At 43.4% G+C, this 25,782-nt stretch overlaps 1 protein-coding gene across 1 annotated transcript in view; it reads right to left on the bottom strand.

The window, feature by feature from the left end:
* Positions 1–25,782, bottom strand: part of RASA1 (RAS p21 protein activator 1) — a 49,139-nt gene that overhangs the window by 12,170 nt on the left and 11,187 nt on the right. Inside the window, exons 2-17 of the mRNA XM_066602965.1 lie at positions 19,743–19,895; positions 18,083–18,218; positions 16,075–16,145; positions 14,346–14,463; positions 14,215–14,246; positions 12,591–12,643; positions 11,394–11,544; positions 9,751–9,829; positions 8,687–8,807; positions 7,125–7,281; positions 5,450–5,537; positions 4,005–4,082; positions 2,529–2,686; positions 1,584–1,660; positions 1,309–1,481; positions 722–881 (exon numbers count right to left, since the gene is read on the bottom strand). Coding sequence (XP_066459062.1) covers positions 722–881; positions 1,309–1,481; positions 1,584–1,660; positions 2,529–2,686; positions 4,005–4,082; positions 5,450–5,537; positions 7,125–7,281; positions 8,687–8,807; positions 9,751–9,829; positions 11,394–11,544; positions 12,591–12,643; positions 14,215–14,246; positions 14,346–14,463; positions 16,075–16,145; positions 18,083–18,218; positions 19,743–19,895 — 1,805 coding nt within the window. The remainder of the gene's footprint in view (positions 1–721; positions 882–1,308; positions 1,482–1,583; positions 1,661–2,528; positions 2,687–4,004; positions 4,083–5,449; positions 5,538–7,124; positions 7,282–8,686; positions 8,808–9,750; positions 9,830–11,393; positions 11,545–12,590; positions 12,644–14,214; positions 14,247–14,345; positions 14,464–16,074; positions 16,146–18,082; positions 18,219–19,742; positions 19,896–25,782) is intronic.

Here is a 25,782-nt window from a genome sequence, read left to right as displayed (position 1 = left end):
GTGGGTAAACAGAACATATCTTAACTCAGACTGCAGCCCAACTGTATCAAATTGCATATACAAATTAGGAGAAAAACAGGACTACAGAGAGAGGATCCTTTGTAGTCGAAATATAAATTTATAAATAAAGTAAACAAATTTAGTGTTACACCATGATGTATAAACGCTTCTTTCCAAAGTACTTTTTATGTGAACAGTCAGGCCCGGCTCGCACGAGCGGGACAGATTCCGCTTGAAAGGCCCGCAGCAGATTCCGGCTTTGAGCCCGGCCGGTGACCCTGCGTACGACCGCGTAATGGACTGACCATGACTGCGTACTCACACAGGTTGTCATACACAGTACAGCTTTTTTTGTTTGTTTGAATTTCCTGCACTGCCGCTTAGCGATGACATGGGTACCCCCGCAGCCCATGTGTAATCTAATTGGGTATGGGATGCGGGTATATCCACGACCATAAAGCACAATGGGCTGAACGGTAGCGGATCTCCACTGTAAAATAAAACATGCTGCGCTCTGTTGTCCACTAGTGGATTACGTAATTCCAACTCGCTAATGTGAGTGGAATTGTGTAATCTCATGTATTTGATTGAACATCATATTACTGCAGATCATAGGATCACGGAATTCACAATCCTAATCCAGCGGCGTGAGACCAGCCTCCCTTAATGCCAGGAGAAACATATGGATGCATAAAAACCTTCTAAATTAGATGCTGCATACCTTCCACGCTGATCTCTTTGTCATTTAGTGTTCGCAAAAGTAAATACTCCATTTTTTCATGCAGGAAAATCCGCAGTAAAATGCTAGCTAGTAGTGTTCGATCCTGTCCACATACATGTGACAATGCATTTACAACATGCAGCTCCTTCTGAAGTATAAGCTGCAAGACAGAAAAACATCAGGTTACAAAATCATTCCACCTATGCATAAAAGCAGCCTTCTTGGGTCCGTCCCTATACGAGTCAGAAAGGGGAACTGCCAGGAGACACTCGCTCTGGAGTATCCCTCATGTCCACATATTACATAGTCCGCCATTAATTAGAATGGCCAACATGTGATCCAACATTTCCCCTATAAGAGCTGCAGTTTCTCTTGGCAGCAGCTGATTGCTGGGGGTCCAGAATGTTTGTGAGGCAAAAGTGAACCCCTTTAATCCTTCACAGGAATTCTGGGTAATGAGTTGACTATACTATAAAATCTGGACAAGTTTACACGTACATGTATGTACAAAACTAACACATTATGCTAACAAATAGAACTTAAAAAAGTCCCCAAATAAAAACTGCCAATATTAACAATAGTGTTACCTCTTTAAACTCATTGTACTCCTCCTCTGGCATGATTTTCTCCATAGAGTACCTCGCCCGGACACGCAGCGACCCTGGCTCTATACCCTTTAGCGGTATGTGGGAGCTGAGTTGAAACCATTCATCTATTGCATGTCCTTTTTGCAGTCTATTTAACTGGCAGCGCATAAATACTGGGGAACAGGAAAGTAAGAACGTTACATGTATGATCCATATACTACGACTTCGGCAGGTTTGACTATAAACATAGAACACAAAAATAGGCCACTACTTACATATGTCGGGATCTTTGCTTTTCTTTGTTTTGTTACTTAGGCTAATTTCAAACCGGTTTATATCTGTAGATAAATCACTAGAGAAAACATACAAATCATCATTTCAAGAACTCAGTTGAAACCTGGCTTTATGTGCAAGTTCTTTTTACTAAAAGGGGTTATCCTACACTTTAAAAGGACACTATCCTCACCTTTGAGCCCCATAAACTACGTTAAAAGATGAGGGAACGGGAAGTCCAGGGAGCTGTATTTCATCCTCACTGGGTGCCCCGTTCCAGTGGAGTATCCCCCACACCTAGTTCACAGGGATACAGTGCAGGAATGGGAGAGTATGAAACACAGCTCCATGCACTTTCCATTCCCTTGAGCCCCATAATGTAGTTTATGGGGCATAAAAGTCGATGACTGCTTCCTTTTAATCTTTTAGAACCTGTCATTTTAGGCAACTGCTGTAAGTGTAATTATCCAACATATACATACAAGTATCATAAAATGTAAAGGGATTATCTAGTGAAGACAACCTCGCTCAGCAATCAAAAATCTAGCAAGTAACAGTTTTGTTTGCAAGAATAACAAGTTGATGAGGAAAACCAGAGGAGACTGGTAAGAATGCCAGGTAGATGCAATGCCATCTGATGCATGCTTCATTGATACTAACAGGCAATGACCATATAGTGCATGTAGTATCTGTCAAAAGGAAGGGCTCATAAGCAACATTGTATTACAGCTCCACATAAGCTCCAAGTTGTATGGAGCCGAAACACATCATCTATAGAAGCCGTCTATGGTGCTGTATTGCATCACAGAATTCATGTGTTTGGTTTTTTTTCGGGTGTTCATGAAATGGTGTGGTCAATATCTTCTGGCACTTATGTCTCCTTGTACCAATGAGAACGCCTTTGTCTTAACATCGTAAATGAGAAAAAGAAAAAACAAACAACTTACTCAAAGAAAAACTCTTCTGACCAGACAGGATTTTGGCCCTCCCTGGCGTGTGTCTTCGCTACCTGTACACTGTTCAGGTAGATGTTACAATACGGACTAGTGAAATGCTTGACTGGGAGCTTGTGAGCTTCTTCTATGTGCAAATGAAGACTGCTGACCTGGAAATGAAAGTTATAACGTAGATAAAATTTCCAAAATTCTACTGGACAAAACGCAGTTTGGATCAGCACAAAAAAATAGACCCTTCAGAGTAGTTTCTAGGTAGGTAACTTATTAAGACATTCTACACCACTCCTAACAGAAAAATGCTAGCAAGAAGAGAATGCCAAGCTCTACCCAAAAAAACTTACATACTACAGGTGGTAGAACGAGGCAGGATGTGTTTTATTGTTTAAATGGAAGACGTGGCTTATTTTGGCCCTAAGAATGCAACGACGTTTTGTGAATATTCATCTCCACTTCTTAAACACCCCACCTTTATTTTTCCGTTGATAGGGCTATATGAGGGCTTGTTTTTTGCATGGCAAGCTGTAGTGTTTATTGGCACTACTTTGAATGTTAAACCACCCATATAATGAAGCTCTCTCCCCTTCATACTTGTAAGAAAGCCCTTCAAAAGTGGATGACTGACGTATCTACACTTCTAGCTTTGGTAAACGTGCGTTACCTCATTTAGACTATGGAGAGAAAAAACGGACATCCCTGTGCATGCGTCAAAACCAGTAGCGCAGTGCCAATGCAGTGTGAGCTGGAAACCCCAATGATCCATGCGAGGTGCATGTTTAGATGTATGGAGGGTGAGAGCACAGACTACTTCAGCTGTGGAACTGCCCATTGGAATGTTCCATAGCAAGTTGCATACCACTCGTGAGCACTGCAAGTCATTCTGCAACTGAAGCCAAGGAAGAAAATAAGGTACTGTTTGTGTCTAGCTTTGCCACATTCTATGTTGGGATTAGATTCTTCTACTAAATATAGGTGAAAGACGTCCTTTCAATAGTATTAGTTTGTGTTAAATGACGACATGCAAGCTCAACTGCCACTCCACAAAGGCCCCTCCTCACCCGCATGCGTACTTGGGAGCCCCATAATAGCCATCAGCTACAATTTATTATAAAAGGTGTTTGGTGGGAAAACTCCTTCAAAACATTTTGCTACAATAAATGAAGACTTCTTCAATCAGTGTAACACTAGGCTATTTTTTCCTGATGGGCAAATACTAGCAGGAACCTTCAGGACCCTCATTCTCGAGATTGGTCGGGGTCCCAGCAATCAGACCCCCACTGCTCATAAAAGTTATACCCTAACCATAGGATAGGGGATAACAAATCGCTTGGCACAACCCCTTTAAAGAGAACTGAAACAGTTAATCTGTCAAGCACAACTGCCATGCAGTGATCTACACAAGACCAGCCTGGAACGAAGATTTTCTTCATGAACGCAGCATATATTCATGACTATATTTACTGCACAAACCTGTCTAAGCCGTTTATTAGAAGAGGCTTGTGGCGTTTTTCGTAGACTGCAGAATGCTTGAAGACTTTTCATCCAATCCTAATGAAATATGGAGTAGAAAAGAGAAGATTGGGAACAGATCTACACTCTTGTAGTTCATGATTTAAGGATCTGTGCCCCATCTACATAATCACAGATACAACTTAACATTTGCAAACCTAATTGATTCATCAGAGAAAACTGCTGAAACAAACTGGCAATTGCAACACTAATATTTATTGCTGCAGCCAAATGACTAGTTTTGCCGATTTGTTCAGGTTGCCCTGCGATATGGGCAGTTAGGGACGGCCAAACTGGGTGCAAACGGTGCAGATTTTCTCAAGCATATGCTGGGGGAAGAAAAAAAAAATCTGTGCTTAATCTGCAGTGGAATTGACATGTGGTGCAGATCTGCAGCATGTCAATTGTTTGCTGTGGATTTTCACCTTTTTCAATGAGCAAGGCAAATTCCACAGCAAGCCCACGGGTAGGACAGACAGATTTCAATGAAGATTCCTTGTAGATTTCGCAGCGGGAATTCCACCCTTAATATTCTAAGAAGCAACTGGGATAAGTGACATTTTATTCACATACTAAATTGAAATGAGACTTTGTACACCTGTTTGTTTCCATGGTACAGATTATACGCAAGCCAAGCGATTTTTTTCTTGTATGACTGACAGTTTTGGTTTTCTTTGAAGACTGTTAGCTTAACTCAACTTGATCTTTACTTTGCCTTCTAAAAAGGACCTTGCGAAGTCCAAAATCTTGTACACTGTACATTTACTACACATATGCGTAAAAGGAAAAAAGTGCTGTGATTGCTGCTCCAGTAATCCCCTGAACTATTTTCCTACACTAAAGAGGTGCAGAGAAGTGTGTATGATTGTCAGATATATATTTGAGAATGCAGATGTTTACTGTGGCTTTCCAATAGTTACAAAGACTACAACTTGCAGCATATGCAATGGCAGCCACAGATTGCTGACCTCTTGAAGCCTATGGAAGCCGTCCGGATCCGCGGCACACCCGCAGCTGAATTCCTGCTCTCCAGCGCGGGAGCGTGGAAGAGCAGAAGTTCCAAAAAAAAAAAAAAGTGCACAGCGCATGCGCGCAGCACGCTGCCGGTGTGCTGAGCACATCCACGGGGCCGAAGAAAGAATATCCGGCCGCGACGGAGGGCAGATCCGCAGCGTCCGGACAGGTAAGTAATTCTTATTTTTAGGCCTCATGTCCGCGGGAAAGGAGCGACCCGCTGCAGGATTCTGCATCAAGAATCCACGGCGGGCCTGATTTTCCCCGTGGATATGAGGCCTAAAGCTTACGATAGAGAAAGTGAACACACAAAAAACACAACAAGCACGTTATTACTTTGTGTTCGGATGATAGATCCGTACACCTATAGTACGTGTATTATATAAAATTACCTCAGTTTGTTCTGGAGTCTCCCCAGCAAAGTAGAATATATAATGCTCCTCACTAAAGTGCTGAACTACAATTTGGAAACAGTTTGGCCTGAAAGAAAACCGTGAGATTTATTATAGTAAGGATTACTTATTTCCCAGCTAGGCAATTTGTGAACACACATTTAAGCCACATTTCCACATAACGGAAAAGCCACAGCCGATTCTGGCACAGATAACCATCAAAATCCAGACGCTACAAGCGGATTTTGATGCAGATTTTAACCCCTTGCTTGAACAAGTGAAATCTGCAGCATAAACAGACAAGCTGTGGATTTAAAATCCGCACCGCAGTCACTTTACACTGTAGGCTCTCTTTGCATTGTGGGCAACTTCTCTTGAAATCTCCTCAGCACTATAAGATGCCGCAGATTGTTTGCAGCCAACTCCGCAGCATCTCCACAACGTGTGAACATACCCTTACAGGTTGTGCACTTAGGACAACTATCCGCTAGGACTGTCAGCAACGCTGCAACTAAAGTTAAGCATTACACGTCCGAAGCAAGACAACCATGTTCTCCAATACCTGTATAGGGAGGAGATACGGCAAGTGGTTATCCAAAGTGAACACACACGTCATGGATGTGATATGTATTAGGACACATGTGGACAACAGGCAACAAAGGGTACATATTGACAAAACTCAAATGGGTTTTCAGATGTAGACTGTAAGACAAAGCTCTTCTGAGCTACTTCTAGTGTAATCTACTGTAGAGCTCTGGTGCAGCTGCTCTGAAGTCCTTAAAAGTAGTGAAAGAAAAAAAACATCAAAGTGACAAATAATTTCTAACATTTTTCAATGATTTTCTGTAATAAAGGGCTTCAGGATGTGGGGGTAAAAAATAAAAAAAATATCACAATCTCCCAGCATTTATAAGTAAACAAGCACTAATTAACACGAGAGCTGCTCTTTTACTTACATGTCAATAAAAAGTTTTCCAAGTTCTAAAAAGAGTTAGCAGATGGCAGCCAATTGGTAAAAGTAACTATGATGTACTCACTGCTCATGTCCTCCCTAGGCTGCAGTGGTGATGCTGAATGTACATACACAGGAGCACCGCAGCCATTCACTGGCCTCAGCAGTCTAGAGCCCTATACCGCTGAGGCCAGTGATGCATGCGTATAGAGCGTCACCACTGGAGCCAAGTAAATGCAGTCCAGCAGCAAAGACATGAGATGCGAGTATACGGAAGCTGCGAGTATACGGTTATTTTTAACGATTCGCTGCTCTGACAAATTTTTTTCACAACTTAGAAACCTCTGTTAGCCGAGCCTGCAAGATGGAACAGTACATTGTCACAGATCTAGTATGGTACCTTCGTACAGCATCTCTAATATGGTACCCTATAGAACATGCTATGAGCTTTGTGTGAAGTTGGAGGCATATGGAAGTCCAGTAGACTTATGGGAGCCGTATAATGGCTACATACAATCCTAAGCTGTAATATGGCCAAGTGCATAAGCCTTGAATCTCATTTTGCTGCCAGGTATAGGCATGTACACACAGTTCCTGGGAGTCTCCCCAATACTAGGAACAACATTGAAAAGCAAACTGCACCCAACTAAGTTTTATCAGGGGAATAGGAGGAGGAGACAAGAACACCCAAACAAAAAAAGACATTTGGTTGGAACCTCTCACCTGCCAAACAGACTGTCATGGACTACATAGACAGAACACACACTCAAATCAATTAATCCTTTGGGCTTTGTTGCACGTTTTTCACTTTCAAAAAAAATAAGTTGGGCATCATTACCCTCTAAGATAAAATACAAGTTCTTCCACCGCTTGCCTTTACCTACAAAGAAGAAACATACGCAGCATGTTAACTGAGTGAAGGCGTTCAGCCAGCACATTACAGCTGTCAAACATCTAAGCACTCAAATAGCTGGCAGACCTGGCCCATTACTGCTGCCGGCTGCACGGATCGGGACGATAAATGTACTGTATCGGGGTCTGCTAATTAGCGTCGAGCGAGCCAAACCAGTTGAACTCCGTTTTGGATCGAACTTAAATGAAAGTTGTGTTCGAAATGTACCCGACCCTTGGCCGGTTGGTCCCAGCCAAACCAGAGGATGGCGAGGATAAGGACCTGTGGCTCAGCGATTGGCACATTTATAAAGCACATACATATTAAACAGCGCTTAACATTACTTGATATTTTCTGTTCCCACTGGGGCTCACAATCTATATTTACCTGAGGAGGAGGAAGAGTAGTAAGAAGTTAGAAGCAGATGCATGGTGGCTCAGTGGTTAGCACTGTTGCCTGGCAGTGCTGGAGTCCTGGGTTCAAATATGACCAAGGGCAACATCTACATGGAGTCTCTCCGTAAACATACAAAGGGCTCACTCGCATGGGCATATGCAGATTTCATGGACAAACAGTGCATTTCATGCATGTTGCTATTTTTTCGCATTTCAGCAATGTGTTTAACGCCCCGCTGCAAATAAATTGGGATTCAGTGCTCTATAATATAGGAGCGTATTTATGTCCGTGTGAAGGAGCCCTAATAGGTGAATATATAGATTAGCCCCAATATCAAGTGATGAAAAGCGCTGTGTAATATGTGCTATACAAATACAAGTGATTATGAAAACACAGGGAGAGAGCATACAAACAGCAGCCATGTTTCCATGTGTCAAGCAGTTAGCAATTAACAAGCACAGGGTATGTATAACAAAGTAATACAACGATACCCAATCAACAAGCATCCCAACACTGACATTAAATCAACCCGAGTTGCAAAGCAAACTTGCGTGTCAGCAGAATACATAAAAATAGGACTGTGTGATTTGGCGGAAAACTAAGAACCTTTGCGTGCGTATTGACGTATTCTATCCGCCCGCCATATTAATAAATGCATGGCAAACAAAGATGCACCGTTGAAATGGCCGATTAGTTTACTGAGTTTCAGATATGTTCTTTTTCCAGTGGAATTAGGCAGCATATTATGCATCTACTTGCACACTAGTGTCCATCCCACCCTCCCAATTGATTTCTATGGGGACCTTTGGTGTGCAAATGCACAGGAAACTGAGGATGCTGCATTTTTATTTGCTTGACTGAAATGTGCAGGAAAAATACACACATGTGAAAGAACCATGGGTTCCTTTCTACGTGTATAGCGCACGCAAATACGCCCGTGTGAAGGGGTCTAAGTCTATACATTATTCAAGCGTTCAAATCCATCCGATACACTTACTCTTCTTTAGGAGATAGCCTTTCTTCACAATGTTTTTGTAAAAAGCATCCTTTGTTTTTCGCCTGATGGTATTGTAGATTTCCTTGCCATCCACAAGATCATTGAGAACTTGTTCCTGATGCTGTGGAAGAAATGTAAAAAAATGAAGCCAGTGGAATAGTTACCAAAATGGACTACACAACAAAATCATAACTTCTCAAATATCATTTATTAGAAGTGGTCTATCTATTTATGAACTGCAAAGAGCTTTGCTTAAAACCAGGCTTTGGGATAAAAAAAATGTTGCACTCCTGGTATATGAATGAACAAGAGATGAGCGAGTATACTCACTAAAGGCAATTGCTCGAGCGAGCATTGCCTTTAGCGAGTACCTGCCCGCTCAAGATGAAAGGTTCGGATGTCGGCGGCGGGCAGGGAGCTGCGGGAGAGCAGAGCGGAATGGAGGGGAGATCTCTCTCTCCCTCTTTCCCCCCCGCTCCCTCCTGCTGACTGCCGCTACTCACCGCTTCCCCACGCCGGCACCCGAACCTTTCATCTCGAGCGGGCAGGTACTCGATAAAGGCAATGTTCGCTCGAGCAATTGCCTTTACCGAGTATACTCGCTCATCTCTAGAATGAACCCAACTTTCCACTGTATGTACTACAGTGCTGCTGCCTATACATTACATAGGATTCAATGAACAGACTTCAGATCAATCACTCATGGTAATAAAGCTGCCCTTTGCTTTAACAAGTTGCTAAACTCAGAGGAAAGAAGTTGGCAAGACCATATGCCAAATTTCTCGTGGTGGCATGAATGATACATTTGAAAGCATCTTACTGCATATTTCAGACACTTAGGTCTTCCTTTTGACCGGTTACTGCGCACCAATATTTTGCATTAAAAAAACGCAACGTGCCAATAATATAATTGCCAAGATAATGTATGGAGATTGGTAGCACGCAGCAAGTACGCATGTTGTCACATGTGTGCTCGTACGCAAGAGATATGCGCTCAGCATGCCAGCACAGGTGTTTGTATGAGCCCAGCCTAATATACAGAAGTATCGTTTCTGGTGACCTACCTGCACAGGAACAGGATCTTTCAGAAAATAGCCTTCCACAATTTGTTCTTTCCTGTAGTGTTCTATGATATCATCAATTCTATTTAAAAAAAAAAAAAAAACAATCTGAACATACATAATATTCAAGGTCCATAGACAAATTAGTTTTTTTAATAAAACCACACAGAATGGCTGGTGTCGGGCCTTTCATTGTTGCCCATTTATTAGTCTCTAGAGCGGAGGTGAAGAGGCTGCAAATCAGATCACATATGTGAATTGGTAGAAATTTAGTATTGTATGCCTAGAATACATGGACTAGTCAGGCTCTGCTAGATATGCTCTTTGGTAAATCACTTCTTGCGTTGCCTAAGAGAAAGATCCTGACATGCAGTGGACTCCCTTCAGTGGCATCTATATTCCCTAAAAGTGGGTTTAACAACCTGTCGGGTGTCAGGTTCACTGCAACATTATAAAAAAAACAATTGTATAACCAGGCTAGCCATGTATCTGCCCCCCTACCTTTGAACCATTTCTTGATGGTCTCTCTTTAATGCAAGATTACAGAATGATATCCCTTAGATAGCGACAACATAATCAGTGGTGATATAGAATATGGAATGAAACAAAGTTATAAATAGTAACTCCTAACACTGCGCCATTACCGAAATCACTCTCTTCAACTGTAATTACATCTTATTACTACAGCACGGAAACTGGAGACTCCAAATTCAAGGTAAGGTCCCAGTCAGCAGCTTTCATGATATGTATAATCTGTCTCATTCACAAATTATAGTCTACTGAAAATAGCAGCTTATATTCTGCTAACGGGAGCGCTGGGTAAACAGAGCAAAACTTAAAATTCCTTCACGGATGAGGTGTTGCTCATCTTATAAAGTGATTGCATATTGTTAAGATATGCCACTACTTTATGATTGTTGGGGGCTTGACCGCTGGGGCCCCCATCAATCCTGAGAATGAAGGAGCCACAGCGCTGGTTTAGTGCTTTTCCCATCCTAAGTTTCTGGCTCCGCCGTGCAGAGAAAAAAAAAATGAAGGGGAAGAAGTGCTACTCCTGTGCTTTTGACCCCCATAAACGCAGGTCCTGTGGAGAGGTGCCAGAGATCAGATCCTCACCAATCAAAGGGATTGCATATCCTAGGGATATGCCATCACTTTGCATTTTAAATGGTTTTCCCATTCTTGTTAAGTCCCACTGCTAGATTCCAGAAATAAAACTCTAAATAGGGAATTACCAGTTTTTATTCGGAGTTCCCCAATAGCCCTTATTGAAGATAACCTGTCACATTGAACATAGAGTCTGATCTATAAAGCAGGGGTCGCTAAGCAGATTGGTACACAGATGCTTTTCCCAGACAACTACTGTTTTTATGCTTAGGAGTCCAGTGGGCGGTCCCAATTAGTAATTGGAAGGCTCCCCATCACTGAGTAGTACCGCTCACTGGACTCCTAAGCATAAAAAGAGCAATGATTTAAATGAATAAAATACACGTTTGTATTGAATCATTTTACTCAAAAATATCCATCTGCTCAGCTCCCCCTGCTGTGTAATGGGCTGCATTCTCAGGACGACAGGCTTCTTTTAAGCTACAGTGTTGTTCTTTTGTGAAAAAGTATAAACTTTCAGACGCTCTACAAGCCGTTACCTGTTATAGTACCGACCTCCCATCATAAACTGATTGTTTGGTGTTGGACAGATCTTAAATCGCTGTATGTTTTCATTCGTGCGGAAATACAAGGAATAATCTCCCGGAGTGTTGTCCGACGGCCTCACAAGGAAACTGCTGATTTGGCCAACTAGGGATTTTCAAAAAAAGGAATTAGTTCATAATTAAAATAAAGAACTATAAAAAAAAAAGGGTTAGAAAAGGACTTCAACTTCAGATAAGATGGCAAAGTGAACAATAATTGAGAAGCAAAGTCTAATAGGGCTCATTCACGCTTGCCTATGAAAATACAGCTGTGCAATCCATGTATTTTCTGTATTGTGCCCATTTTTCATCTGTATCGTGTTCAGTTTTTCATACGCGTTTATTTGACAATTTTTGCTTTTTTTGTAATCTTGCAAAAATGTGTATGACAAAAACTGAAGAAATATGCATGTTTTTTTCTATGTGAACACAAGACATGCATATTTACTTAAAGGGGTATTCCCATCTCTGCTTTTCATAGCTACCATCCACAAGGTCAGAGGCTACGGAAGAGCTGAACACTTAGCGCAGTGCTGTTTCCATCTCTTATTGAAGTGAAGGGGAGCTCCAGAAGCAACATAGCACAGCGCGTTACACTGTTTCTGTAACTAAGGGATTTACAGAAACAGCTCCCAGTCACTTCAATAAAAGCCATGGGAACAGTGCTGTGTTAAGTACTCAGCTCTTCCCAACTGCTAGTTGGAAACCATCTCAGCCACAAAAAGCTTAGATGGTCATGACCCTTTAAAGTCAACCCATTGACTTTAAATGGTCACTAACTTTTCAAGCAATTTGTGCTTATATGATAGGCAGTGTGTTAACTAGCAAAAGTGCCCTTTACTCCATTTACCTAATATGTTTTGTGCTTAAAATATATCTATCACATCTAGCAGCTTAACAAAGAAAATGAGTTCTTCCCCAGTTGGGGGCTGTTTACAGCCAATATTTTTTTTCTTCTCTTTATTTTCTTTCATCCGCTGGTCTGCCTGGGTTGGGTTGGTTGAATATGGAATGCATTCTGCATGCAAGTGCTACCTGTCTATGGAGATTTAAATTTTGTTCTAAAAAGTATGAAGGGATAAGAAACAGGGGGGGGGGGGGGGATTAATTAGTATATCTATTTTAGATACTAAATATCAAACCAGAATTTACCTGTCATGAGTAGATTATACGCTTCCTGCTTGTTGATCTTCCCATGGAACCATCTGAAAAGTAAACCCATTACAGTATTAGAGATATCTAAAATCCTCGGATCTTGTGAAAGCAAACCAACGGCTGCTGGGTGATTAATGCTGCTGATCTGAGCTGTCCGATCCTGTTCACATTACTATCTTGGCTTCTGCTCATAACGGAGCCATGACGCTTAGGCTGGGTTCACACAGGGCGGATTTGCCGCGGCTTTGCCATGAGATTTCTCAGAAACCTTGTCCACACGGGACGGCCAATCCGCTGCGGTAAGTCCGGGTGAAACCGCGGCTGCAGAAGATGCAGCATGTCTATTTACCTTTCTTTTTTTGTTTATTTTCGTCGCGGCCGCAACGGAAAAGCGAGCGGCCGGGCCGCTTCAAAGCCGTTCTCCCGGCGGAAATCTCGCGGTTTTTGCTGCGGCCAAACCGCGAGATTTCCGACGGGAATCCGCCCTGTGTGAACCCAGCCTTACAACTGGGTCTCAGGTTTCCAGCCACGCACACAAAAAAAGAACCCCCTGCTAATGTAGATGTGAATAGCACCCTAGAGTACTTTTAGAGTTCAGACACACACACGTAAATATGCTGTGTATTGCGCGTGAAATATGCATTGAATAGAAACCATTGTTTTCAATGGGTTCATTCACAACTGTGCATTTTCGCTCTATTTTAAATAGCATGTATATAAAAAAAATGCACCATGTCCTATTTTGGTGTGCCTTATGCACAGAAATAGCCCATTGAAATCAATAGGCTTGCATAAGTATTGAAACCTGTGCATTTGCTGCGTATTTACACAAAAAAAAAATCAATGAGATTTCTAGCAGGGTTTTTTTCCCAATGCGTAAAAAACTACTAATAGGCAGAAATACGATGGGAATCAAGGTATTTCACTCCACGAATATGCTATGCATTCAGATACTGAAATATGCAATACACCTGTGTGAACGAGCCCCATCTTTCAAATCGTCACTCAAAAAAGTCGCTGAAGTGTTCAAACTTCAGGTGTTTGAAAGCTTTTACACAAAGAACTTATTGTTCATTAGTTGATCGCAGAGGTACGCTTCGTAGGGAAAACTCCATATAACTTCCGTGTTTAAACACGAGTGACTGCGACTTTATACCAGGCAACTTATTATCAACCACTTACTTTTCAGGTGAGCTGAAATGAAAAGATTAGCGACTAGTGAGCAAATTATCGCTCATAACCCTGTAGGTGGCTTTATTTACGTGCAACAACTGCATTGCATTCTCTTTTTTGAGCAATTATACGGATGACAGTCATCCCATGTAAAGCCACCAATGGTCTAACAGGAACGCATTTGTCTACGTAAAACGCTGTCCGATAAAATGTAGAGTTAAATATTGCAAAATGATCTAGTTACAGGCACAAATATCATCAAACCGCTGATGTGATGTGGTCTAAGGGATTTATAACAGTACTGGATAACACTGTCATAAAGCCAAATGTTATACCAGGACCAACCATTGGAACCTGTGCAAGGACTATACACAAAGATGCAGAGCGCTAAACACCTGCCATGTTTACGGTCAGTGATGATCATTTAATAACCACTAAGAACACTTACACCTTGCCTTCATGGGGATCCTCTTCTCTGCCCTAAAAAGAAAAAAAATAGTAAAAATGTAAAGTTTGTAGTTCTGAGTTCATGATTCTTATTTATGACTAGCAAACGGGAAGGAAATCATATGTACTCACCACCTCATTCACCAAATCTTCAACTATAAGTCCTTGTTCGTTAGTGCGAAGATTGGTAACCCACATCCATCCATCTTCTAATTCATTATGGACAATAAACATATCTCCTTTCAAGAAACTGCAAATTTCAGAAAACAGGAAGATTTGTAATCACTGCGCTTCTGTGTCGGACTTGGACATTTAACAACGGTTTCACTTTCAATAGGCGTGGATGTCCTTTATGACTTAAAAGTCTAACCGTTTAATCAAGAAAAAGTTTCTAGTTATAGATAAGAAGCAAAAATGAGTCAGGATGTTCTTTCCAACTCTGGGCAACCTTTTTTCTTCTTTGACAGGACCATTAATGACTAGCTGACTGAAGGGAATGTTGGCTATGGCCCTGTGAACCTTCATTTCTGTTAGGGAGATCCAGGGCTCACTCATTTCTTCAGCAGAAGGAAAGTAGTGTGTCCCAGTAAGGGTGAACACACACTTGTCTTTATCTTGCACGTTTTTTTTCACGTGATTGTCAATGGGACTTTCTAATGTTAAAACGCATCACAAGTTTGTGCTTTGTGATTTTTGTGTGATGCGTTTTTAACATTAGAAAGTCCCATTGACAATCGCATGAAAAAAAACGTGCAAGAATACCGCAAGTGGGTGTTCACCCTAATACCGCATTTAAATGGGCAAGTGCGATATTTGTCCGAGAAACTCTGACCAATATCACATTTTTAAACCTGTGCATTTTCCTGTGAGTGCAATGCATAGAAAATAATGGGCGATTCCTGAACAGAATTGTCCAAAAACAGGACCTGCTGCTAATTTTCTAGCTTGCAACATCACTGAGAAAAAAATGCTTATTTTGCAATGAACAGAAATCACTCATGAAAAAAAAATTGCCCGTGTAAACACACTAAGACCAATGTGTCATCAACTATATTTATGGCACATGCAAAGTCCCCAAGAACAAAAGCTGCTCTTCACAGGGGTGTTGTGCAGGTACAAAGTCTAATCATCCACCCGTATTAAATCTACTGCTAAAAATGCATTTTGGTCAATGTAGCATCATGTCTTGTACTCAAATGAACAGAACCATTTTTTGTTCTCCCGTTGTCTGGATTGTACTAATTAAAATTAAATTTGTTAAAATTGCCTCCAAAAATAACCAACGATTAAGAACAAAGCAAAAAAAAAAACGATAGAAAAACTTGGTTGCCTGGACACATTGCTGCAGGAGTCGTCCAACGAGTAGCAACATTGGAATGTTACTTTAATCACTCTCGTTTCTCCATCTGCAGTATAGCTGTTACTTCAAATTTTCATTCATCTCCGATGTCCTGATCAGTAACAGAGCAAATTAAAGTTTACCAATAAACCTGAGAATTAGGCTGCCTGTCCACGGGCAATGATCACACTCTGTAAAGCTTTCCATAGGGTTGGTATGGAAAGTGCAGCGCCGATGTCCACGAGCAGAGAATCATAGCGATTCTGCGCTCGCGGGATTTAAATAGTGGCATGCTGTGATTCTGCGCAGTGAGCCTATCAGATAGGCTGCCCTCTGCACCCCCCGACCTGACAACTCCACCAAGATTTTCTGCCATGCCGTGAAGAATCCATCACTGTATTCTTTTAGCCAAAATGTGAGCTTTATAGTCTGACATAAATAGAATTATTACTGAAAAGGAATAATGGGTTAAATAATATGCAGAGAGAATTAGCCATTAATTACGGTACTTCCTGTACACACCTGATTTCATCAGTTTCTGGGACTTTAGTGTAAGGAAGAATGGCACGTACTCTTCTCCTGTCTTCCACTGGCTAAAAGAGAGAAAAATAAAAGTTAGGAAAGACGATTGACTTTATTATGGGCCAAACACTTTCATTCAAACATCCTCAACCTAAAATACTTGCTTGAAAGAATTTAAAAAAAATTAACTGCACTATTAACGATACCAGAACATGCGCTATTTTAGTCGCTACTTTACAGAAAAGACATTTAGTATAAAATTGAATAAAGAGGGGTTTCCACATACACATTAAAAAAAATATGCCCTTCCTCCAGCGTCCAACAATCTGAGCGCCTCTGCATGTAAACATTGCAGTGCGCTGAAGTTGTATTTACACAGGCGATTTTCCCTCGTAAGTTCTGTCTAAACTGCAAGATGGACAGAACTCGGATGGGAAAAGAACCCCTTAATTTCAAAGACTTAATACGTAAGTGATTTTTTCTTGGACCAATAGTCTGAAATTCAAAAAAAAAAAACAAAAACAAAAAAAACAACATCTTATTTTCCGAGACTCTGCTGCAAGAATTTTGCATTTTTTATGGGAGAGTGAAAATAAAAAATAAAACACACATTGTACTAGAATGCCATGTGATGCAGTCTATATGTGAATATGATGCGTTTTTCAAGCATTTTACTACTGCGTTTCCCTGAAAATAAGACATCCCCAGAAAATAAAACCTAGTAGAGGTTTTGCTGAAGTGCTAAATATAAGGATTCCCCCAAAAGTAAGACCTAGCTCTGTCCCTGCTGTTCGAGTCTGCTGTGATGAGCTCCCCCTGGTGGCCGGAAGCTGCAGTACCATCCCTGCTGTAGAAGTGGTCCAGGAAATGCGGTGAGTGATCATTATAGTCTCCAGACAGTGTGTGTGAGCCAGATACTTTACAGCCTTTAGTTTTTGTGGTCCTGTGTGTGAGTCAGGCAAGACAAGACGTACTTATGTAAGGACAGTGCTATTGCTAGACATGAGAGATTTGGGCCAATGATTCTGAAAGAAATGGAGTCACAAGAAATTCACCAGGAAATTCAGGGTTTGGATTGTTCTGATGATGTTTCAGAAGATGATGACATGACTGTCATTGAATAAATCTTGCTTTGTGTTCATAAATATCGGGATCAGTAAATGTACCATAGATTGCTGTACATGGTAATAACGGTAGTAAGAAGAAATTCTTGCTGGGATTCACAGTTTGTCTGGTTATGCTGGTGTGTGATGACAACTACTGCACAGTATATAATAAATGGCCATTTTTTTTTCCTTCAACAATAAATGTAAATTCTTCTTCCAGGAAAAATAAGACAACCCCTGAAAATAAGACCTGGTACATCTTTTGGAGCAAACATTTATATAAGACACCGCTTTTTTGGGGGGGGAAATACGGTATTAGAATCACATGTATGTAAATCTGATGCAAATTGTGTGTTTTTATCTCAGAAACAAATTTCACACACAGGGAAAAACAAAAACGCAGGCGATGGTGTCAGTTTTTCACTAACCTACTGTGTCAATTCAGCCTCAGGGCCATACATGCCTCTGCACTCCATGCAACGTATGGGACACCTGTACTTTATCAGATCTGTAACTGTGGCAGGTAGTCGTCCCCACTACTCACTGTCAACGGGCAATATCAGACCTGATGGTTAGTGAGCAGTGAGGACACCTCACACAATCACAGCACCAGCAGCCCAATCCAAAAAAGTCATGTACATGGGAATAGGATAAAGTAGACCAAGAAGAGACATTGCTGGAGTCAGTGGGGTTGTGACTGGAAAGCTACGCAGCTGGGCTGTCTGACATAAGGGCATGACAGATCCTCTTTAAATCAGGGGATAGATGATCAACATCCACCAATTGTAAAGCTGGCCTGAGCATGGATGCAGCACATAAATACTCCCACTTCCTTCGACAGCAGTGGTTCCACTGAAAGCCTATTTTGACTGCTGAAATTTGAAAAACTATGACCAACGTACCTCTGGTGGGGCCACAGGAAAAAGTAGTTTTTCTTCTTTAAGTAAACAAGAGACATGACTATAATATCCTATGAGATCTGAAAGCGATGAAAACCGCCTCCCCCCGATGTAGAAGTCACCGCACATAGCGATAATCCTGTAATAAAGGGGAAAAAAAGAAAAGATCATAAACGGCATAAAGTATTCAGTTTTGTCCACATCAGCAGCGGGTTCCATCACTTTTGCTGGCACAGATAGCGTAGCATGCATTGATGGCAGAGCCTTAGACAATGACCTCCTTTAGCTGTCACTGGGATCACTTATAAAGAATCCAGCATAACATACCGGTAGTATGTTAGGCCACATAAAGACAATGTCCATCTAGTTCAGCCTGTAAACCAATCATAAATGGAGGCCATAATGCTGCTGCAAACTGAATCTCCGTTGCCCTCTCCAGCTTGCCTTCATTACGATGACCAGAGAACTCTGTTCTCACCATCACAAGATCCAGCAAGCCACGTTCTTCACCAATCTACAGAATAATCCTCACAGAAAAGAACTTTACTGATAATTTAAATTTAACTTTTATTCTTATATAACTTAAAAGAGCCATATATGTACATACATAAAGAAAATTTACTATTAAAATTTTTTTTTTAAAAACACTGTGTTGTGTTCGAATACACAGTAGTGATGATTTATGGTTGTGTTATTTCAGATGTACAACCACTTTTTTCTTTATACCCACATAAGACTGGGTGTCATGAATTTTGTGTATGGGCACCCTTTATTATGCTGGTAACAATCGGTCTATCAATTTTCACTCTTTTTGGTATCCTAGATTTTTTGTTAGGTAGTTATGGCTTAGCCACCTCCATATATGTTTATTCTTGGAAGCAGGTTATTTTTTACAAATGGAGCTTTGGTCTATTTATTCCATCATTATTCCATCTATTCCATCAACGCGTTTCTATAACATAAGATGTACGTGTTATTTCATCAGGATGGAAACCGTCTGGTTTACAATGACCTTTATGATGTTATTGAATTAATGTGCTCCAGCCCACATTCATTGGGATATAGTTCACTTCTTTTTGTCCGTTGTTTTAGGACATTGAACCTGTTTATTGATTTTACTTGGACCACCTATATTAGTCAGGATAGACAGTGATTATACACATCAGCTTTTATTTGGTGATAAAATAGGCATCTGATGTATATACCTATTGGCACCATTAGCTGAGCACTAAACTGTCCACACTACGCCCACATTTACGGGGCTAATTATATACATCAGCTTCTGTTTAGTGAAGAAGTAGGCATTTGGTGTAAATACCTATCAATACCATTAGCTGAGCACTGAACTATCCACATTAGGCCCACATTTACGGGGCACATAGAATAGAGAGTTAGCTCTGCTGTCTACTGATTGGGACCGACAGTAGTGCAACAGCTTGTATTTAAATGACAGGACAACCTGCAATAACTAAGTGCCTGTCAATCATACAAGCTGAGCACCAAAGTTATCCCCATCAAGCCCACATTTACGGGGCAAGAGGAAGAGAGTCAACATCAATAGCAGCCAAACTGGCCGCGATGTTAGCGTAGCAGCCGACCTGGCCGCAATGATAGAGATAGAGCTCTACAGAATACAGATCTACAGAATAATCTTACAGCCTACCTGAAATGCGTGACAACATTTGTTTTGCTGAGAAACGACAGCACGAAGGACCCCGGCCGCCGATCGCTCTCCCTGATAAGGTAGCTTCCAGTCCTCCCGGCCTGGTAGAGGCGCTCCTCCGCAATGGTTCTGTCCAGCTTCCCATGATACCACCTGACAAGACATAGCAAAACAACATTAAGACCTTCAAGTTGAAAGGGTTAAATCCTATCAAATGCATATCTACAGAACACACTTCTAATAGTGCTGGGGAAAGTGTCCACAGCAGCTTATGAGGTTGCATCTCCTCTTCTTCAGAGGTCCAGATCTTCCTAAATCTCCCTCTACATCTGGTACCATCCCCTCATTTAGGATAAGGTAAGGCTTTACAACAAGGTAAACAGCATAGTCATTACAGGTCTGACACAGATTAGATGAAAGCAATGATCGAATGCAAAAAATAACCGTTCTTCTCCCGTTACCTCCCCGCACCAAGGTCGGGAGGCGGGTGAGGAGACTTAAAGCCTTTTTACACGTAACGTTTATCACTCAAAATTCATTCAAACGGCTGCAAGTGAGGGATAACCGTTACGTGTAAACACGGGCAATCGTGCTTTTGTTCATTATTCGTTCACCACTTACTTTTAGTTCACATAAACAGTTTGGTTGTTCGCTTTTCGTTTGGTTTAAATGACAATCATTCAGCCATTGGTGGGGAGGGGTTATTATTTGCCGGGGCAGACTTGCTTACGTCCAAAAAGGCGCAACAATTGGCCGTCGGACAACAAATCAACTATTTTCCCACGCCCTCCTAGTGCTCCACCATTGGCTGGTAAATCATCGGCCGTTCCCACGTACCGCAGAAGCTACAAAGAGCATCAAAGATGCATCCGCCATCTTTTACTTTGCATGCTACGGTCACGGCATCTACAGCGAGGACTTCTCTTTGGGCGCCAGCTGGTTTCCCTTCTTCCGACTAAAGATTCGTGATAGTACACACTTCAATTGTCAATTCACAAAACTCCTTGTTTTCTATTTACTCTTACGCCGACCACCAGGCTAAACTGAATGCTCCACGAAAATCAAGTTCCTATTGAAATGAAGACCAAGGCGACATTCACACGGGCGAGCGGGATATTGGGACGAGAAACTTGGCCAGATATCGCACTTGCCAACGTGTATTTTTCACGGCGATGCGTTTTTCATTCAAAAGCGCCTCGCATGGTTTCTGTGCATTTGCAATCCTCAGGCACGCGTTTCACGTGAATGGGAAACGTCACACTGCACTTGTCTGCATATCACACAGCATGTGAGCGCCATGCAATGTCCTGTGAGCTCCCATTAAAAACAATGTGTTTTACGGGAACGCTCAAAAATAGAACATGCTGCGATTTTTATCCACGCAGCATCTCTGAGGGCGCCTTTACACTGCAGAGAAAATCACGGGATTTTCACATGACACAAGAGTAAAAACACAGAATTATAAAACACAAATAAATTATAAGGAGGCGCCTTGATGCTTTTTACTAAATCATGTTATATCATCTTAACATGAAGAGAAAACAGAATAGAGTGTTTAACTCACCTGGTGTCTAGCGAGAATACCTTGCAAAAGGTATCTCGCTGACACCACAATCCAAGTCCACTTGTAAGATAGGTCTTTAATCCATCCAACCTCCGTCGGAGAGCAGCCGGACAATCCAGATAAGCTGCACCGGGTAACCGGGGCTTAATTCAGGCAAACCACAGGAAAGAAAAAGTGGCTGTCGGCGCTCCTAGGGATATCAGACTCTGATCCAGGATAATAAATTCCTTTTTTATTGGAAACACATACAAGGATCTTCGAGCAACGCGTTTCAGTAGATACAACTACCTTTCTCAAGCTTGTGTGAAGGAGCACAGTACAAAATAAATAAATTGCTCATGTGAATAAGTCTATTCAAAAGAATGGAGTTCATATTCGTGCGAGTTGTGTGCCTCGCAATGCGAGATTCTCACCCACGTGAATGTAGTCCTATTTACTTGCACTGTGAAAACAGACGCCACCGTGTTGTCCATTTTGCAAGGTTTCCGTATACTTTATTTGGAGTACAGAAGAGAGCAGTCGTCTAAGTTATTCTACACTCCAAAAATAATGGAAACCTCGGACAGCGGACAACATAGCGGTGTCTATCACAGTGCAAGTGAATAGTCCTGGGGTTGTGTCACCACGCTGGTTTCTGCATCAGTACCCCCATCCAGTGGCTACTGCGGGTCACATCCCACTCCTATACCACGTGAGACCCCCAGCAGTAACACTCAGCGTGACCCAACTGAGATGAAGCTCGGCATCAACTGGCGATTAGTTACACAGTTGTGATTCCGGTGCCAGGAGCCAAATAAGACTTTTGGGTTTCTGCCACCAGGTTAGGTACCGTCCTCCGCAACGACCACCGGACATAATACAACAGCAAGGCCGTTTTTTGTTCTACTAGCTCCTGACTTATCCACAGGGCCGGTAGGTGGGGCCGACTGCTTGGTCACCCAGGAGTTACTTTTTACCAGGACGGCCACAATGGGGTATCCTCCAGCATGTTGCTGGCGAGGGGTACATGTCCCTATCTAATGTCATTAGTTGGTTAACGATTCCTGGTTATTCTCCCCATTTTAGCCCCCCCCCCCCAGTGTAATAGAATGAACAACAGATGCAGATTACAGAACTCAGACTACATTGTCCAAGTACAGCAGCTGCTGGCCGTAATCCCCGTGTCAGTGAAAACTGGAAGTGTGACAGGAAGTGACAAAGCCGTGCCGACTATTCCTGCCAGAGGATCATGTCAGCAGTGAACAGCAGCTCCAAATGTGACAGTGACAGAGGGCCGCAGCTCTAACCGCAGCTAGAAGCAAAAACTACGTTCATTTACACCAAAATGCACATCTATTTTTAGCAAAAAAAAAACACAGCGGTGATCATCAGAACGGACTATACAGATGTTATGGGGGCTTCCTTCTACATGATCCTTTATTATTGTGACTCACATGACTGTTCTAGAAACAAACAAGGCTTATTCAAAGCCTTAATAACTCTTCCCTTCCATGAGAAGCAACACAACACCCCCAAGCTCCCCCCCCCCCCCCCCCGGCCAGTACCGAGGAGACTGCTAGCCACAACACAACGCTCCCCCCCCCCCCCTTCCCCCCCGGCCAGTACCGAGGAGACTGCTAGCCACAACACAACGCTCCCCCCCCCTTCCCCCCCGGCCAGTACCGAGGAGACTGCTAGCCACAACACAACGCTCCCCCCCCTTCCCCCCCGGCCAGTACCGGGGAGGCTGCTAGCCACAACACATCGTTTTCCCCCCCCGGCCAGTACCGGGGAGGCTGCTAGCCACAACACATCGTTTTCCCCCCCGGCCAGTACCGGGGAGGCTGCTAGCCACAACACATCGTTTTCCCCCCCCGGCCAGTACCGGGGAGGCTGCTAGCCACAACACATCGTTTTCCCCCCCCGGCCAGTACCGGGGTGGCTGCTAGCCACAACACATCGTTTTCCCCCCCGGCCAGTACCGGGGTGGCTGCTAGCCACAACACATCGTTTTCCCCCCCCGGCCAGTACCGGGGTGGCTGCTAGCCACAACACATCGTTTTCCCCCCCGGCCAGTACCGGGGAGGCTGCTAGCCACAACACATCGTTTTCCCCCCCGGCCAGTACCGGGGTGGCTGCTAGCCACAACACATCGTTTTCCCCCCCGGCCAGTACCGGGGTGGCTGCTAGCCACAACACATCGTTTCCCCCCCCCCCGGCCAGTACCGGGGTGGCTGCTAGCCACAACACATCGTTTTCCCCCCCCGGCCAGTATCGGGGTGGCTGCTAGCCACAACACATCGTTTTCCCCCCCCGGCCAGTATCGGGGTGGCTGCTAGCCACAACACATCGTTTTCCCCCCCCGGCCAGTACCGGGGTGGCTGCTAGCCACAACACATCGTTTTCCCCCCCGGCCAGTACCGGGGTGGCTGCTAGCCACAACACATCGTTTTCCCCCCCCGGCCAGTACCGGGGTGGCTGCTAGCCACAACACATCGTTTTCCCCCCCCGGCCAGTACCGGGGAGGCTGCTAGCCACAACACATCGTTTTCCCCCCCGGCCAGTACCGGGGAGGCTGCTAGCCACAACACATCGCTCCCCCCCGGCCAGTACCGGGGAGGCTGCTAGCCACAACACAACGCTCCCCCTCGGCCAGTACCGGGGAGGCTGCTAGCCACAACACAACGCTCCCCCCCGGCCAGTACCGGGGAGGTGACTAGCCACAACACAACGCTCCCCCCCGGCCAGTACCGGGGAGGTGACTAGCCACAACACAACGCTCCCCCCTGGCCAGTACCGGGGAGGTGACTAGCCACAACACAACGCTCCCCCCTGGCCAGTACCGGGGAGGTGACTAGCCACAACACAACGCTCCCCCCTGGCCAGTACCGGGGAGGTGACTAGCCACAACACAACGCTCCCCCCTGGCCAGTACCGGGGAGGTGACTAGCCACAACACAATGCTCCCCCCTGGCCAGTACCGGGGAGGTGACTAGCCACAACACAACGCTCCCCCCTGGCCAGTACCGGGGAGGTGACTAGCCACAACACAACACTCCCCCGAGCCAGTACCAGAGGGGCTACTAGCCACAACACAACGCTCTCCCGGGATAGTACCGGGGAGGCTACTAGCCACAACACCTGCATGTCCACTTAAAGGGGCTGTCCGCTCTCTAGTTTCTATGTAGTTCTGGAATAGGAATTACACAGTTTTGTAAGGGACATGGATTTAAAATTCTGCTCTTACCCCTTCCTTATACCAGTGTGGTGGCCCCTATGCGCACAGTAGAATGGTATAGTCCATGGGCTGTCCATAGTAATAGCAGTCAGTCATGTGACCCCTGGTATTCAGCACACTGATAAGTGTCTGGCGCCTCGTTCACATCAGTGTCGGAGGTTCAGCGCTCATTTCCACCGCAGATCTGACTCGAGCCTCTTTCTTTCATTTAAAAGCTGAGCGGCTTAGTGGAAACCTAGCCGACCCCATTATAGATGAGATGGAGCCATCTGACCACAGGGATTCCCCTTTCTGCTTCCAGAACGGAGCAGGTTAGTGTATCCCCGAAGCAGATGAGACACCATAAAAATGAAATCCAACAAGTGTGGGGAATCTTTTTTTTTTTTTTTTTGTGGACATTGGGGAGAAATAAAGTTATACAATACTTTAAACACCAACATAATGCCATTGGAAAACACAACTTATCCCGCAAAAAAAAAAAAAAAAAAAGCCCTCACATGGCTAGGTCAACAGAAAAGTTTACGTTACGGCTTTTAGGAATGTGACCAGTAAAAAAAAAAATAAAAAATTATAATTTATATAATCTCAACAATGAAAAATGAGTCATTAAGGCGCAAACAGGCTTCAGTACTTAGCGGTTAAAGCAATAGCATCTGATATGCCAGAAAGGTCTTATCTGATCCCCATCTCCCATAACCAAGTACAACCACAGCCCCTTCTATAATAGGTACCAGATGTTGGACCTCATGAACCAGATATTGTTTGGCATATCAAATAGGAATCCCCTTTAAGAAAGAGGTTCTGCAGGACGGGACCAGTAAGACCCAAGCCGATAGCAGGAACCTTTCACACTAAGGTGTTTTGCACCAACTTGGCTCGGGCACCATATTGCTGTATAACCCAACTGACCGACCAATGACATAAAAGAGAAAGCCCCAGCTGGAACAATGGGATTGCGCCAAACTGATTTCAGGGCTACTAGTTCATTCAGCAGTATTCAGCAATTAGCAGAAAGAAAAGCATGAACTCAATATCCTCAGGAAACCCCTCACTGTACACATTTTCAAAAAAACAGGATATACGTAGAAGTGCAAATGTTTTAAGTAAGATAGAAGCTTTGAGCTGCCAGCGTTGTATCACACAGCAGCGCTCTTACAGAATATCCCCCCATACCGAGGACCGATGAGCCCGATGCGGGAGACGTGCCGATCCGCAGCAGCCGTATCCACCGCGGAAATCCATGCAGATTTTCCACTGAA

Source organism: Eleutherodactylus coqui, chromosome 5 (assembly GCF_035609145.1).
Source record: "Eleutherodactylus coqui strain aEleCoq1 chromosome 5, aEleCoq1.hap1, whole genome shotgun sequence".
Lineage (NCBI taxonomy): Eukaryota > Metazoa > Chordata > Amphibia > Anura > Eleutherodactylidae > Eleutherodactylus > Eleutherodactylus coqui.
The sequence above is the reverse complement of the archived record's forward strand: the minus strand, read 5'-3'. Positions and strand labels throughout refer to the sequence as shown.